General features: G+C 52.5%; 2 protein-coding genes across 2 annotated transcripts in view; one reads left to right on the top strand and one right to left on the bottom strand.

The window, feature by feature from the left end:
• LRSAM1 (leucine rich repeat and sterile alpha motif containing 1) overlaps window positions 1-9,993 on the top strand; it is a 67,497-nt gene extending 57,504 nt beyond the window's left edge. Inside the window, exons 20-24 of the mRNA XM_007944314.2 lie at window positions 3,329-3,427; window positions 4,006-4,137; window positions 4,957-5,038; window positions 8,188-8,336; window positions 9,868-9,993. Of these exons, the coding sequence (XP_007942505.1) occupies window positions 3,329-3,427; window positions 4,006-4,137; window positions 4,957-5,038; window positions 8,188-8,336; window positions 9,868-9,993 (588 nt within the window). The remainder of the gene's footprint in view (window positions 1-3,328; window positions 3,428-4,005; window positions 4,138-4,956; window positions 5,039-8,187; window positions 8,337-9,867) is intronic.
• Window positions 9,994-13,692: 3,699 nt separating this feature from the next.
• The window catches only part of NIBAN2 (niban apoptosis regulator 2), a 32,484-nt gene continuing 30,520 nt past the window's right edge, over window positions 13,693-15,656 (bottom strand). Inside the window, exons 14-17 of the mRNA XM_007944373.2 lie at window positions 15,294-15,410; window positions 14,996-15,103; window positions 14,721-14,832; window positions 13,693-14,282 (exon numbers count right to left, since the gene is read on the bottom strand). Of these exons, the coding sequence (XP_007942564.1) occupies window positions 13,693-14,282; window positions 14,721-14,832; window positions 14,996-15,103; window positions 15,294-15,410 (927 nt within the window). The remainder of the gene's footprint in view (window positions 14,283-14,720; window positions 14,833-14,995; window positions 15,104-15,293; window positions 15,411-15,656) is intronic.

Below are 15,656 nucleotides of genomic sequence, written 5' to 3'. Positions count from 1 at the left end.
CTCATTTAGAGGCACTCATTTATGCCAAGAAATTTGGAAGACAGCTACCTGGCCAACCAATTGGAAGAGATTCATATTTATCCCCATTCCAAAGAAGGAATAGAAAGCATTCCAAAGTTCGAATAGAAAGCAGAAATTATTGAAGAATATCATTAATATCACACAAAAGTAAAAGTTGCTATAGATAATTAAAAAACAGTTGAAGGAATATTTTGACAGGGAACTACCAGAAATTCAAACCAGATTCAGAACAGGATGTGGAATGCGGGATATCATTGCTGATGTCAGATGGATCTTGGCTGAAAAAAAAAGAACACTAGAAAGATGTTTACCTCTGTTTTATTGACTGTGCAAGGCATTTGACTGTGTGGATCATAGCAAATTATGGGTAGCATTTCAAAGAATAAGAACTCCAGATTGTTTCATTGTGCTCATGAGGAACCTGTACATAGAGCAAGAGACAGTCATTCAGATAGAATAAGGGGATGCTGTGTGATGTAAAATCAGGAAGGGTGTGTGTCAGGGTTGCATCCTTTCACCATACTTACTCAGTCTCTTTGCCAAGCAAATAATCTGAGAAGCTAGACTATATGAAGAAGAACTCGGCATCAGGATTGGAGGAAGACTCATTAATAACCTGCAATATGCAGATGACACAACCTTGCTTGCTGAAAGTAAAGAAGACTTGAAGATCAAAGACTTCATCTTTTGGTATGGATTGCAACTCAACATTAAAAAAATGAAAATCCTCATAACTTGACCATAAGCAACATCTTGATAAATGGAGAAAAGATTGAAGTTGTCAAAGATTTCATTTTACTTGGATCCATAATCAATGCCAATGGAAGCAGCACATCTTGATAAATGGAGAAAAGTTTGAAGTTGTCACATTCCATTTTACTTGGATCCATAATCAATGCCAATGGAATCAGCAGTTGAGAAATCAAACAACATATTGCGTTGGGAAAATCTGCTGCAAAAGTTCTCTTAAAAATGTTTAAGAGCAAAAATGTCACTTGGAAGACTATGGTACGCCTGACCCAAGCATGGTATTTTCAGTAGCTTCATATGCATGTGAAAACTGGACAGTGAATAAGGAAGACCACAGAAGAACTGATACATTTGAATTGTGGTGCTGGCAAAGAATATTGAATGTACCATGGACTGCTAGAAGAATGAACAAGGCTGTCTTGAAGGAAGTACAGCCAGAATGCACCTAAAAAGTGGGAATGGCCAGACTTCGTCTCTCTACTTTGGTCATGTTGTCAGAAAGGATCAGTCCCTGGAGAAGATACCATGCTGGGTAAATTAGCATGTCAGTGACAGAGGGGAAGATCCTTCGCAAGATGGATTGACACGGTGGCTGCAGTGATGGGCTAAAGCATGGCAGTGGTTCTGAGCGCGGCATCGGACCAGGCAGGGCTTCGTTCCGTGGTGCGTAGGGCTGCTGTGAGTCAGCCAGCGTGGTGGCATCTAACAACAGCCGTAACACATACATTGTTTAGAGACACTGGATACATTTTTCACAGTGCTCTAACATTCCCTTCTAGGCGTTTTGCTTATAGTAATCTGGTTTCCCTGTCCACCTACCTTTCTGTCTTTCCTTTACAGTAATGGTCTCATATAAATGGTATTTTTAAAAGATGTTCAGTATTCACTGGTAATATTCTTTATTTTGTGAGCCATTCTGTTATTTACCTAAAAGGTGCCCTCAGGGGGTTAGCTAGAGGAGGATAAACTAGCAACTTCAAGGTTGATGGAGTATCTCAGGGCAACAGTCTTGGGGATCCTTGTGTTTGGTAAGTTTTTGATGGGAATTGCTGGACTGTATCCTGCAACTGGATGGGGCAGTGCAGGGTGGCAGAGGCCCCCTGGGGGTAGCAGGTTGTGGGGTAGTTTCCTCCCCTTCACCTGTCTCCAGATCCAGGTACACATGAGGGATGAGGGTGGGGCCAGACCTACCAGCTAAGGCTGAAAATACTGAGTCACACCTTGTCTTCATTTATGCAACCACATGTCCTCTGGGCTCCATCCTGGCCCAGGCCCTGTGCAGGTTATGGAGCAGAGTGAGACCTGGCTTCTTCCAGAGCCCAGCACACATCCAGATGGTGTATTTATGCCAATTAGAAAAAGCTGCCTGCTACTCAAGATGTTTCACTCACTGCTGTCTCCCTACAAGGCTCATTAATGTGTGAGTGGTACCTTAGGACTACACAGTAGCAGCCATATGCCCCGTCCTCCTGCCCTCACCCAGCCTCTCAGGGAGGAAGCCCCACCTCAGCAGCATATTACCAATCAGGGCCATAGGCACCAACAGAGAGGGGAGTCCACAGCTGGGGAGGCCAAGGCAAGGAGAGGGGATTCGGCTTGGCAAGGTCCACGAGGGACCACCAAAGGGCAGCCAGGCCCCGGAGGTGAAGTTCTGCTCCCCTCATCACATTGGCCCCTCAGGGTGTGGCTGCAGGCCTGGGATGGGTTCAGAGCGCAGACTCTGGAGCAAGACAGACCCGGCTCTGAGTCCTGGCTTACAATGGCCCGCTTTTGTCTCTGCGCACATTCCTAATCACCCTGAGCTTCAGTTGTCTTCCTGTAAAGTGGAATTTACTTGGTAGAGTTGTAAGAATTAACTGAAATAACATATCTCACAGCACAGGGTCTGGTACAGAGCACCTGGAAAATGTTAGCTGTTGTTATTGTTAGTATCACTCATTCACTGCTTTATCCCCAGCACCTGGAACGGTGCCTGGCCCAGAGTCGCACAAATACTGATGAGTGACTGAGTGAATGAATAGATGAGTGAATCCTTTTCAATACATTTTTATAGTTCTCAGCTCTGTGAGGACAGTGAAGCCCATGCCAGAAGCTAGAGGTAACTGCCTTTCTGAGCTAACTGATGAGACAGAGTGGCCCAGATCTTGGAGGCAGAGACAGCTGCATCATAGTACTGTCCCACAAGCAGACAAGGAGGCCTCCCTCCCAAAGGTAGTGGCACACAGTGTGGTGCCAGGGGACGGAGAAGCCCAGGTCAGGCCTCTTCCTGGCCAGGTGTGTGGCCTGGGACACATCAGTTAACTTTCTCTGAAGATCCTTCTCAACAGTCAGGTGGGGATAGGGATGCTTCCTGCATCAGGAGTGTAAATGGTGAGGCAATAAAGGGATAGGAGAGTTCTCCTAATGATAGATACTGAGGGCTATCCCCACCTCCAAGGAGGGCAGTTCACATCCTCTTCTTCTTCTTCTTCATCACTACCACCACCACCACCACCATCATCATCATCATTTCTACCTCCTGAGTTGTAACCAACATCACCTGCTTCTCTCTTGGCAGGCAGAGTTAGAAGCCAAAAGTGAAACCAAACAGGAAAACTACTGGCTGATTCAGTACCAACGGCTTTTGAACCAGAAACCCTTGTCCTTGAAGCTGCAAGTAAGGAGGGTGGTTCCTGCCCTGACTGGGGTTCAGTAGGCCCTCCATTTCAGGGGGTCCTTGTGCCCCCAGCAATGCCTGCCTATTCGTCTTTCCAGTTTAATTTGGGTCATATTGCTGGTGGCTCTAGTATGTCAGGTTCTGTGCTGGGCTGTGGTGGGGACAGAAGTAAGAAAGGGAGTTTTCACTGTGGTGAGTGGAGACAAGCTGCCAATAACTTTCCTCATTTCTCTCATCAGTAGTCACACACAGTTCTCCAGGTCCATACATGAGACCTACTTCATTGTTCCCAGACGGCTGCACAATACTTAGTTATATGACTGAACCCGTGTTTATTTAAGCGTCCTCCTCTTGGTGGGTATGTAACTGGTCTGCCGTTTCCCGTTTACAGATAGAGCAGCAGTGACTCTTCCTGTGCATATAGCCATGTGCAGACACACATAGTTTTGTAGGAAAACTCCAAGAAATAGAATGCATTCTATAAATCATGTTACACCCTTTAACACCCTTTGTTTCCTACTGGAAACAATGGGCTGCTTTTCTTCCCACTTGGTTTCTCTAATGGGGCTGTCTTGCAGGAAGAAGGCATGGAGCACCAGCTGGTGGCCCTCCTGGTAGAGCTGTCGGCCGAGCACTACCTGCCCATCTTTGCCCACCACCGCATCTCACTGGACATGCTGAGCCGGATGAGCCCTGGGGACCTGGCCAAGGTGAGAAGCAGCAGCCCCTCAGGAGGAGTGTGGGAGGCAGGTAAGGCCATTAGCCTCACCTGGCCAAGGGTTGACTTTTTCTTCAGTTCTTGGTGACTCAGGGCCGCCCTGCTTCCAGATCTCCGGAAGAGCCACCTCATCTACCCCCAACCACCTGGGTATGTCCCACACACCTACTGGCTGAGAAAACCCAAGATGTGGGCCCTGCTGACCCCACACCACCCCATCCATGTAGATTGGAGCTTCAAATTGTAGAGCCAACACAGTTCATTGGACATGATCCGATCCAGCCCTCAGCCTACCCCACAGTTTTACAGAGGCCGTGTCAGGGTCTCAAAGTTAAGAGCTTAGGCTTTGGAGGCAGAGGGACCGTGTGATGCAGGCAATGGTGTATCTCAGTGGCAAGGCCTTAGATGATATCTGTCTTTCCCTGATGACAGTGTGAACCGTGATAGAGAGTCCTGACTCTCCATGGAGATGCTGTGATATGAGGCTATGCAGGCAAAGCTGCTGGTGCAGAGCATGGCACGGGGAAACTCACTAAACTGTAGCTGTTAGTAGTGTCCATTTTCAATTACGGTTCCGTTTCTGTCCCTGCTACACTGATTATTGAGCGAGACCCAAGAAGGTCACAGCTATATAGTTGCACTGCCTCGTGCTGACCCTGGAAGGCCCCAGAAGGCCAATGAGTTTGCAGGCAAAGATACCAGAGCTGAGAAGTCAGATTCGAGGTAGGCCTGTGGGCCTGGGCTTACATCTGGTGGCCTGTACTGCTCTCCTCGGGACTGCCGTGACCTGTTCTTCCTTGGACTACCACAGGTGGGCATCGCGGAAGCTGGCCTGCAGCATGAAATCCTACGGAGAGTCCAGGAGCTGCTGGAAGCAGCCAGAATCCAACCAGGTACCAACACCAGAACCACTCTTAAGTAGAGGTCCAACCTTGTGTGTGGGTTGTGGTTGGGTGCAGTCAGGACCCAATGTTTCAGGGCAGGTCCTGAAGGCCAGTTGCAGTTCCTGCCACTCCTAAAAGAATAGGGGTAGGGATCAGAGATCCCATTTTACATATGGGAACAACAGGCCTCAGAAATGGAAAAGGGGAAGCCTCCATGCAGCAGTGGAGGGCCTGGTAGGCCTGGCTCCCTGTTAGAGATCTTGGGAACCACACACCCAGGATCTTGGGGATAGAGGGAGAACCAGCCTATATCTATTGCCTGCCATATGCCTAACACTGTGCCTGGGCCAGGTCTGTGGTGTGGACATGGACAGATATTCATGATATCTTGTGAAAGGGGAAAAGGAGTTCACAAAAGCCTTCTACTCCCACCCAGGAGGCTCAGGAGAGGGTTAGATGCTGTGGTTGACACAGGGGGCAGGCATGGGAGTCCGGTCTCCTGGGTGTCTGGTATCATCTAGGCACCAGGTGTTTGCTGAACACTTTACACATATCATCTCATGTAACCTTTGGTTCAGCCCCAGGAGGTGCGCACTCTTATTTCCCTCATTTGAGAGATGAGGAAACAAAACAGAGGTTAAAATGTCTCTCATAACAGCACACTGCTGGGAAGTGATGGGAGCAGGATTTGAGCCAGGTGCTCTGGCTCCCGTATTCACTGGGCTTTCCTGCTTCTCCTGAGAAGAGGCTGAGGGGCCTTGACAAGGGAAAAGAGCCAGAGCTTTAAACCAGTTTATACTGGCTCAGTCACGGCCAATATAGCAAAATCGGGGCAGACCTGAATTTTTTAAATTAGGGTGAAGTGGAATGACAACCAGAATGGGAAAAATTGAGGGTTGAAGCCCTGGAGTGGAAGACTCAGAAGAGGCATAGTGAGCCCTTTCAGGAGCCTGATATGAGAGATTGCATTATTACCAGGACTGTGGAAAGCAACACACATTCAAAGCAATGCTGTTGGCCACCATCTTTGAGCAGGGCGTCATTGTTTCTGACTGTGCTGATCAAGAGACTTTGTTGTTATGCAATGCACATGCTGCCCTCATTTTCTAAGAGGGAGATTAAGTTTCTGGTAGGGCACTGACCTGTAATTTTTTCCATTCTGGTTATCATTCTGCTACACCCACATTTTACAAATTTGGGTCCATTCCAGTTTTGCTTAGTCAGCCAAGACTGAACCAGGAAGAAGTGGTTTGAAGTCCTGAAAGGAACCTGGGCCTGGAGCAAGAGGGAGAAGGGAGGCCTGGGCTGCTGGGCTGGAGAAGGGTGTTTCCAGGCCAGAGCCAAAGAAAGGGGAAAAGGCAGAGGTTGGAGGTGGCACTGATGGACCAGACTGAGGTGAGGGCCTTAAGGGGCTGTGATGAGGCAGGAGTTTGAAAGACCAGGTGGATAGGAGGCCCCGTCTCAGACATTGGGCTAACTGCAACATCCATGTCCACAGGCTCTAGTTTTCTTGCCCAGCAATTTGTACCCCAGGGATGTTGACTTAACCTGAAAAAAGTCATTAAACTTCCAGCCTTTTCATATCAAGTAATGTGAAAATTAAACACTTCCTCCCATTCTGACTAGCACTGATGCCCACCAGCCCTCAGACTGGAGGTCAGAGTTGGGCATCAGGTTTTGGGGCTCACTCCCTCACCCTTAGCAGAGAGGGGGTCATACATGGCCCCTTCAATATGAGCAGTTTGCCGGCTCCTCTGAGTGTTTTGAATGTTAGAAGGGCCACATCTCCCAGTCTCTGAATTTCCCTAGAGTCACGGAGCCCCCAGCCTTGAGCCACCAGCTCCACAGCTGAACATCCCATGGGCTCAGGAGAGGCCAGCCCTTGCTGCTCATGGCTTCCAGCTTTTACAGCTAGCTGTGGTGTCTCAGACTGCAGAGAACAGGCTGGGCCAGCATGCCTCATGTCAGCTCCAGAAGGCACAGGAAACCCCTGTCCATTATTTTGACTCATTATCCCAGGAACAGACAGACTTTAGATTAAATACAGGAGAGCCCTCAGTGATGGTTAGGGAGTAGTAGCACTTAGAGGTGTATCTAGTGTTGTAACAGCTTTTAAAAATTCTTTAGGTTTTTATTGTAAGAAATAATACATACTCACAAAATTCAAAGACTACAATAAATGAATGAAGTGAACAGTGATGAGGATAAAGAAAGGGTCAGGGATGTGGGTGGTGCAAATTGCAGGATAATGAAAAAGGTGACATTTTGTCAAGGCTGGTTCTGATGTCTTGCTTTGGGGCTGGCTGGTGGTCCAAGTGGGGTGTCCCCACAGGACATGCAGAGTGGGGGGACCTGCAGGCAGAGGTCAGAGCAGTGGAGGCAGAAAGAGGAAATCAGCTTTGGGGATCTTCCTGCTGAGCTAGCCCTTCCTTCCCCTGCTCTTTGGGGCCCTGCCAGGCCCTGGGGTGGGACAGCTGCTCTGCTCTCCTGGGCTGCCCAGTGGAGACACCCCTCTGCATGTGCCCTGTGCTGGCTTGAGGCATGGTGGTAGTCTGTGGCCCTGGGCAAGTGACTTCCTTTCTAAGTCATATTTCCCATCTCTAAAGTGATGAGCCCTGTTTACAGAGTGGCAGTGAAGGATCCAGGGCATGTCTTAGGTGACAGGCCCCAATTAACGAGTGCTGTGGCCCAGGTTTCTAAGTGATGCAAACCATTTGCATTCGACTATTAATCAAAAGGTTGGCACCCAGTGACACTGCAGAAGAAAGGCCTGGCAATCTGCTTCCATACAGAGTGCAGCCGTGTGACCCTGAGAGTGCAGTTCTGCTCTGCAGTACGTGGTATCTCCATGAGTCAGAATGGACTTGGCAGCAACGAGCTTGGTTTTGGTTGTTTTTTTTTGGTAGCCACCCCTGCTAGCCTCCCAGCACTCCTGTAAGATGACAGTGCTGAAGGCAGTCACTTCCGCTGTACTGATGGGGGACTGAGACTCAGAAAAGATAAATAAAAGGTTGTGTGGGAAGGAAAGCCCATCCCCTGATTCTGAGCCCACCCTCCATCTCACTGTCCACTTGGGGGCAGGCAGGGCCAGGGGAACCCTTAGAGGTGGGGATCATCAGAGGATGACCTTGGTCAGCCTGACCCTCTGATCCCCACAGAGCTGCTGAAGCCACCCAGGGGCGAGGTCCTCAGGATGCCAGCGTCCCCCACCGCCCCCCCAGAGCCTCCTGAGTCAGTGAGGCCATCAGTTCCTCCCACGGAACTGGAGGCGCAGGCCTCGGAATGTGTCGTGTGCCTGGAACGGGAGGTAAGTCTGGGGCAGTGGGGTAGATCAACCTGAGCCACCCATCCGCCACCCTCTCCACCCCCGGCCCTGTGCCTGCAGCCATCCTCCGGAGTGTCCCCAACACGTTTTCTGGTTGCGTCCGTATATCGTGTTCTTTAGGAATTTTGGGAAGTACAGGAAAGCAAACAAGACAGGAAATAAAAATGACCTATAATCCCATGACTGACTGAGCAATGATGACATTGTTTTCTGGACCATTTTCTTCTTTCAAAAGGACTGTTTCCCCTTAATAGGGAAGATTTCCCAAGTCATTAAGTACTCAGTCATCTGAGTTTCCCTGCAGAGGCTGTTTTTTTAACCATCCTTTAAAAATTATTACGATATTAATGCTTATTGTGAAAGTCAAATGAAAAAGCAGTATAGAGAATAAAAAGGCTCCCTTCCCTCCAACCTGATCCTACTTGGAGGAGGTGACCACTGGTAGCAGTCTGATCCCCCCATGGTCTTTAACAGACCCAGGCATGTGGTGAGAGACAGAGGCGTCTCTGTGGAAAAGAGTGCCCACGGTCATTAGTGAAACTGCTGAAGGATCTCAGAGCTGGCAGCGGACACTGCCCGTTGGCACCCCCTTCCAGCGTGGCACATGCCATACCTGCCATACTCTAGATACGCCTAAGGACAGCAGCACCAGCTGGTTATAAATTTAAGCAAACCCCTGCTGTGGGCCCTTCAGGCGGCTTCCAGAGTCTTGATATTACAAGCACCGTTGTGTCAAACAGCCTTGAACACACGTGTAGTCTGGAGCTCATTCTTGCTTATTTCCTCTGGAGAAACTCCTGGAAAGAGGAGATGCTGAAGCAGAGCTCTGAGCCATCGGGTAGAGTTGGGTTTTTTTTGTTTGGTTGGTTGGTTTGTTTGTTTCCTTTAGAATCAAGAATGCAGGGGTTGAACAAGTTCACCAAACAGTCAAAAACTGGAAACGACCTAAATATCCGACAGCACAGGCTGGTTAAATAAGCCCAGACAGAGGGCCACCACCCTAACTGATACACAGAGAGGGACAGAGCCAAGACAGAGGGCCACCACCCACAACTGGTACACAGAGAGGGACACAGAGCCGTCCAAGACAGAGGGCCACTGCCCACAACTGGTACACAGAAAGGGACACAGAGCCGTCCAGACAGGTGGTGAGGCAGAGGACAGCAGAGGGACACAGAGCCGTCCGAGCCGGGTGGTGAGGCAGAGAACAGCAGTCTTACAGCACGCATAGAATATGGTCCTGCTCTTATTTAAGAGAAAGGAGAAGAAAGGGGAATATACATGCTTATATTCTTTTGTAAAATCTGTAGAAATAGATACTAAAGTGTTAGCAAAGGGATTGGATTTTCACTCTCCATAATCCATATATAGTTCTGTGGTGTTTGCATGGTTTATAATGATTACAGATAGATTTTTTAAATGACGACCACAGGGGGTCTCGGGCTGGGAATCCATTGCCCCATCTCCAGGAACCAGGGAGGGCCAGGCCCAGATGCTCTCTCTCCCCCCACAGGCCGAGATGATCTTCCTCAACTGTGGTCACGTCTGCTGCTGCCAGCAGTGCTGCCAGCCACTGCACACCTGCCCTCTGTGCCGCCAGGACATCGCCCAGCGCCTCCGGATCTACCACAGCAGCTGAGTGCCACCACCCAGGCTCCCGCACATGCCCGGCCCCCCCACCCCCGCCCGGCCCCTTACCCCACAGCCTGGGGTGGTGCCCCCTTGATACCCAAGCATGCCAGGGCCGGGGGTGGGGTATTCCTGGTCTGAATACTGTGAACAAAGAGACAGGGGCTGGACTGCTGGTGCCAGGGCCCCTCACAGCCTGGACAGGGTCAAGATACAGACAGGCAGCTGTGCCATCCCTCAGCACGGGAGTGAGCATCCTGGCCAAGTTGGGCCTCCACCACGCCCTGAATGTGGGACCACGGACAGGTCACTGCACCTCCAGGAGCCGGTGTCCTCATCTCTGAAGTGGGCTTGTGGTGGGAGTGTAGGAGGCCCTGACGAAGGCTACAAGGCCACATGTGGAGCGGGTGTACATGCAGCCACAGGCTGCAGGGCTGGCTTGGGTTGACCAGCCCAGCTGTTGCGTGCAGGCCTTGTGCCACAAGCAAGCCCGCCCCCCTGGCTCCCTCGCTCCTGCTCCCTAATGCTCTGGCCCCTTCCTGCCTCTCCAGTCTGCACCTCTCATACCCCGCGCAGCTCGAGGACAGGCCATGAGCTTTGCAGATCCAAAGCAGGAGTCAATAAATCATCTCCAGAGTGCTCCCTCTGAGTGATTGCTGGGTCCTCCTGGGGTAGGCAGAGGCCAAGGTCTGAGGATGGGCTGGAGCAGGGGCAGCTGGGGAGAGAAGCCACTGTGTGTTTCACCTCAGTCAGGAGAGAGGAGAGGAGGTAGAGCTTGGAATATGAGGTTATTCAGCCCTCCTGTCTACAGGTGAAGAGACCAGGGTCCAGAGAGAGGGAGGGTGCAGAATTGGCTATGCTCCTGGGCCAGTGCTGGGCAGGCATACATTGTTGCTGCCCTGGGGAGGCAGGGAGCAGAGGCTGAGGGGACTAAATGCCTGGCATCTGAGAGGTAGAAGTGCTGGGTGTGGGGCCTGGAACCATCTTGATTCCGCAGTCATGTGGTTGTGCAGTCATGTGGTAGTGTAGGCCGTTGATCGCAGGACTCTAGAAGGAACCACTCACTCGCACTCCCTGGAGACATGCACGTTCATTACACATTTTCTGTCAGATGGCCTTGAGCAAAGGGCAGCCTTGCCTTTGGGCCTGCTAGGGGTGCCTGGGCTCTGCTGCCAATGTGTTCAATAGCCTGCCCAGTCAGTTTTCAGACCTCTGGGCTCGGTTTCCCCATTCATCCAATATGAAACTGGGTGGGACCCTAACGAAGGCTGGTGGCCACCATGGGGTCCTGAGGCAGTGGAATGAGCAAGCCCTGGCCCTCCTGGGCCTGCTTTCCTCCCTCACGGGGGACCTTGGGTCCTGCCCACCTCACTAGCTACAGGGCCAAACAGGACAGTATGATCTAAGTCCTCTTCCCCAGGTTAGTGATTGTCATATCTCCCTATATCGACACGTTTTTACCTGGCTGATGCGGCAACCCACCTCCACCAGCTGCGGGGGATGGAGGGATCTCTGTGCTGCATAACTTTAACCAAGCTTCCCCATCTTCCTGGGCCTCGGTTTACCCATTGGCATAATGGTGGTGAGGACCCATACCTAGAGTCACCAGGGGGCTCATGGGTCTTGCACATCAAGGTCGTGGCCCACAGAAAGTAAGTGTTCAGTAAACACTAGCTGTGACCAGGACTCTTGAAAGAGCAGTCCTCGCCCCTTGGATCGCGGATGAGTCTGGTGTTCATGCCTGCTGTGAGCGTCCCAGGGCCCTGCAGTATCTTAAAGCTGCCAGCCTCCCTCGCTGCTGCCAAGGTGCATCCTGCACAGGTCTGGCTGCAGAAGCTGCCAGAACGTCATGCTCCAAGTCCCTTTTCTCTGGGCCCCAGTTTCCTCCTCTATAAAATGGGGTAATTAAGAATTCAGACCATGGACCTACAAGTATTTGGTCAAGCAAGGAGCCTGGAAGACTGACATGTCTTGAGGATTTCTGGACGCCGTCTCCAGTGGGGGCTCCCTGACCCCTCCTGCAGCCTGTCTGGCAGCACACACAAGGCAACTGGCTTTAAATAAAGCATTTATTGATTAGTAGAAGCTTAAACAGTTTGCATAATATTTTCAATACAATATATGGGAAGGATGATTGGAAAACCCCGAAAGAAGGCACTAGAGAGCATTTTAAGATGGACCTGGTGGGTAGAAGAGATTAGTGATGCATTCAAGATTAGGGCTGGGGGCAGGGATCAGAAGGTCCCTGAGCACCAGCCACCAATGCACACACATCTTGTGGTTCTAAGGCCTCTGCCCTGAAAAGCAAGTCTAGGGGAGAAAGATACAGGGCTGAGTTGGGCAGGAGAGGGAGACCCAGCCCAAGGGAGCCTGGAGGGTGTGTCTGCCCTACTGCCCTCCCCTGAAGCAGCACGGGGGTGCTCTGTGAAGGCCAGTAGGTTCAGGCCCCTGGGGCGATGGAGGCTGCCACAGTGAGTCTGCCTGGGTTTGACCCTTACCCCCACAAAGCAGCAGCTGAGAAAGAGAGCCAGGCCGGGCCCAGAAGTGACTCACAAGGACATTTCTAAATGGGCCTGGAATTTCCAGGCCATAGTCTACCCCTCCAAATCCTCAGAGAGGGCCACCAACCATGTCTTGGGGAGCTAGGAAGCCCCACCCAGCTCCCTCAGCAGGCAATGAGTACCTTGGAAGTGGCCCAAAGAAGAAAGAATCCACAGCACAGGAAAGCCCTGGCTTTAAAACAACTTGCCCCTCTCTCCTCACACTCCAGCCCCAAGTATGTGGGCATAAAGGCGGCAGGAGGAACAGAGAATCAGAGCCCGGCAAATCAGAGACAAGCTGAGACCCCCTCTGGCTTCCGGGCCTCATGTCTGCATCTCAGCCTCCACGCAGATATTCCCAACTTCTCCCCAGCAGCTGTCTCCATCCTTCCCACGGGTCACCTCCCCTCCACAGCCCAGCACATTCTTTGCCTTTCTCACTTCATCCAAGGCCCCTTTTCCCCACCCTTCCATGAGGCAGCCCCATCCCCCCACACCAGCCTGGCTCAGCCTAAAGACCACTCCCTGCCCAATAGTGGTCGTCCTAGTCTGGGATGCCTCTTTTTCCTCCACTGAGCACCTCCCCTCACTCACTCGGTAGAAAACAAGGCCAGTGTTCACTCTGAGACTGGCCTTCGGGGGCCCAGTTGGGAGAAGTGAGGAGGGCACCCACTGATGGGGCCTCACCTTTGTCTTCCCAGTTCCAGCGCCCTTCAGTGAGATGGAAGAGAATTCACTGGCTTGGACAGAGCATAATGCTTTTATGTCCCTGTTTCTCAGAAGGATGGCCAAACCTATGTCTATGTGGGAAATCAAGGCCACAGAAGAAGGGCAAGAGGCAAGGAGCCCTGGGGACAGGCAGCCCCAAGAGCTCCTCAGGCCCCTTCAGCTGTGTCCCAGTCCCAGCACAGTAGGAAATCCCCAAAACCAGACCCTACGTCCGAGATCATCCAACAGAAGAGAAAGCAGGGGGGCAATAAAGTGTTGACCGAACGAACCCAATAAAGTGACTCAGGTGGGCCCTTCCCTGCCTGACTTCGGGAGGTCCCGCCCCAGCCCTGCCCCTCCACACCCCGTAAGGCACAGATGTGCCCGGCGCTGAGCCACACCAATGCCCTGGAGGGAGCACCTTGGCGCCATATCCAATGAAAGCACCAGGGTGGATGGGCCTAGAACTCAGTCTGCACGCCTGCGCTGTTCTCGGTGGTGGTGTGGATCGGGGGCCGGCCGCTGGGGCTGGACACCTGCTCCCCAGTCTCCTGGTCACTGGGTTTGAGAGGCTCATGGTCCACAGCCTTTTCAGGCGGGAGAGGCTGGCGAGGCGAGCTGGGTGGTGAGGAGGTCTCAGAGTCTACCATGGGCTGGGGACTCCCCTGGCCAGGGGCACCGTTGAGCAGGGGGCTGGCGGGCGGGGGGCTCTCGGCTTGCAGATCCTGGGCCATGCCATGGAGCTCAGTGACACTGCCCAGAGACGCAGGTGGTGATGGCTCAGGGCTAGCCTCGAAGGGCAGCCCCATCTCCTCGTCCTGGACCACAGACACCACCTGCTTGGCACGCCGTCGCTTCTCCGAGATGGTGGCCACTTCGGGGGCATCGGGGCAGGGGCTGTTGCTGTCCCCACTGCCGCCCCCACCATACTCCTCACCCCAGTCGATGGGCGCACCCTCGGCCAGCAGGTGCAGGTTGGGATCACTGTTACGCATGACCATGCTGTCCCGGTACAGGTTGTGCTTCCTCTGCACGGCGGCCTCCTTCACGGCTGCAAGGCACAAGGGAGGGGTCAGGGGGCTCCACACTGGGGCCACCAAAGCCACCGTGCAGGGCATTGAGCCCAATTTGACCCCATCGTCTCCCTGAGGCCTCTGCGAGGCTGAGTGTGTGTCTGTGACTAGGAGGTGACTTGTCTAGCCTCACCTCTGGGAGCTGTGACCTCAAGCTAGAGCCCACCCATTGTTACTGGTTACCCATCTGACAACTCCCAGAAGTGCCATGACCCAAGAAGATACTAAGGCCCAGAGACTCAACACTATGTTCCTCAAGCCACACAGCTAAAAGTGGCTTAGCACGGCCCACGTAAGTCTCATGCTTTTCTTTGCACCTTAGTGACCCCACAATAACAACCCAGCACCAGCGGCAGGCACCACTGCTCCCCCCAGCTCCACGGCTGGCCTTCTCCATGGGTGAGGCTAGCGCATACCTTGCATGATGTCCTTCATGACAGTCTGCAGCACCACCTCCTCATACGTGTTCTCCACCAGGATGAACCTGGCAAAGTCCTCGAAGATCAGCTCCTGGAACCGGGGCAGCTCCTGCCCAGGCAGGGGACGGGACAAGGACAGGCTGAGGTCAGGGCCAGGCCGGACAGAGGGCTGTTGGCTCCACCCCAACCCCACCAGACACTCCAGAACCAGAGAGAACAGCAGGACGAGAGACGGGAGCAGGCCAGGAGGTGGGAGGGGTGTGTGCACTCACTGATTTGCAGGTGGGGGCCAGCTTCTTGAGCAGGAACGGGATAGTGATCTGCAACAGCGCCTCCCGGAAGAACTTCTTCCGCACAGAGCTGCTGTCGTAGTCATATTTCTGCCGAGGAGGAAGGACATGAGGTCAGTGGGCTCTGAAGCCAGGGGAGTGGGCTCCACCAGCCCCCAGCCGGAAGTGGAAAGCCAGCAATCTGATCTTCAGCCTCAGTATCCTCATCGTACAAGGGGCCTAGAGTGGCGCATCCTCAGAGGGGACTGAGCTCTGGTCCTGCGGGGCCAGGGGCGCTCACCTTTAGCACACGCTCCAGGATCCGCTGGATGGACTTGCACAGCTCCTCCTTGGTGGGCCCCTTCCCCAGCTCTTGGTGCAAGAGGGTCTCGAAAGTGTACACAGCATTGTCCATTTGCTACAGGGGACACCACAGAACAGGTGAGTTTCATGGTGCCCACATGCCTCTGAGGGACCCTCAGTCAGGGTCCCCAAGCCTACTACCCCCTTATGCACTCATCCACTCCCTCACCCACTCATCCACTCCCTCACCCACCCACCTACTCATTCATCCCCTCACTCATTCACTCACCCATGTACCCACTCCCCCACCCACCCCCTCATCTACCCACCCACTCAATCATCTACTCACTCACCCACCAAC

The sequence above is a fragment of the Orycteropus afer genome, unplaced genomic scaffold (genome assembly GCF_000298275.1).
Source record: "Orycteropus afer afer isolate SDZICR_OR568_19922 unplaced genomic scaffold, OryAfe1.0 scaffold00123, whole genome shotgun sequence".
NCBI lineage: Eukaryota > Metazoa > Chordata > Mammalia > Tubulidentata > Orycteropodidae > Orycteropus > Orycteropus afer.
This window is presented reverse-complemented; position numbering and strand designations above follow the sequence as displayed.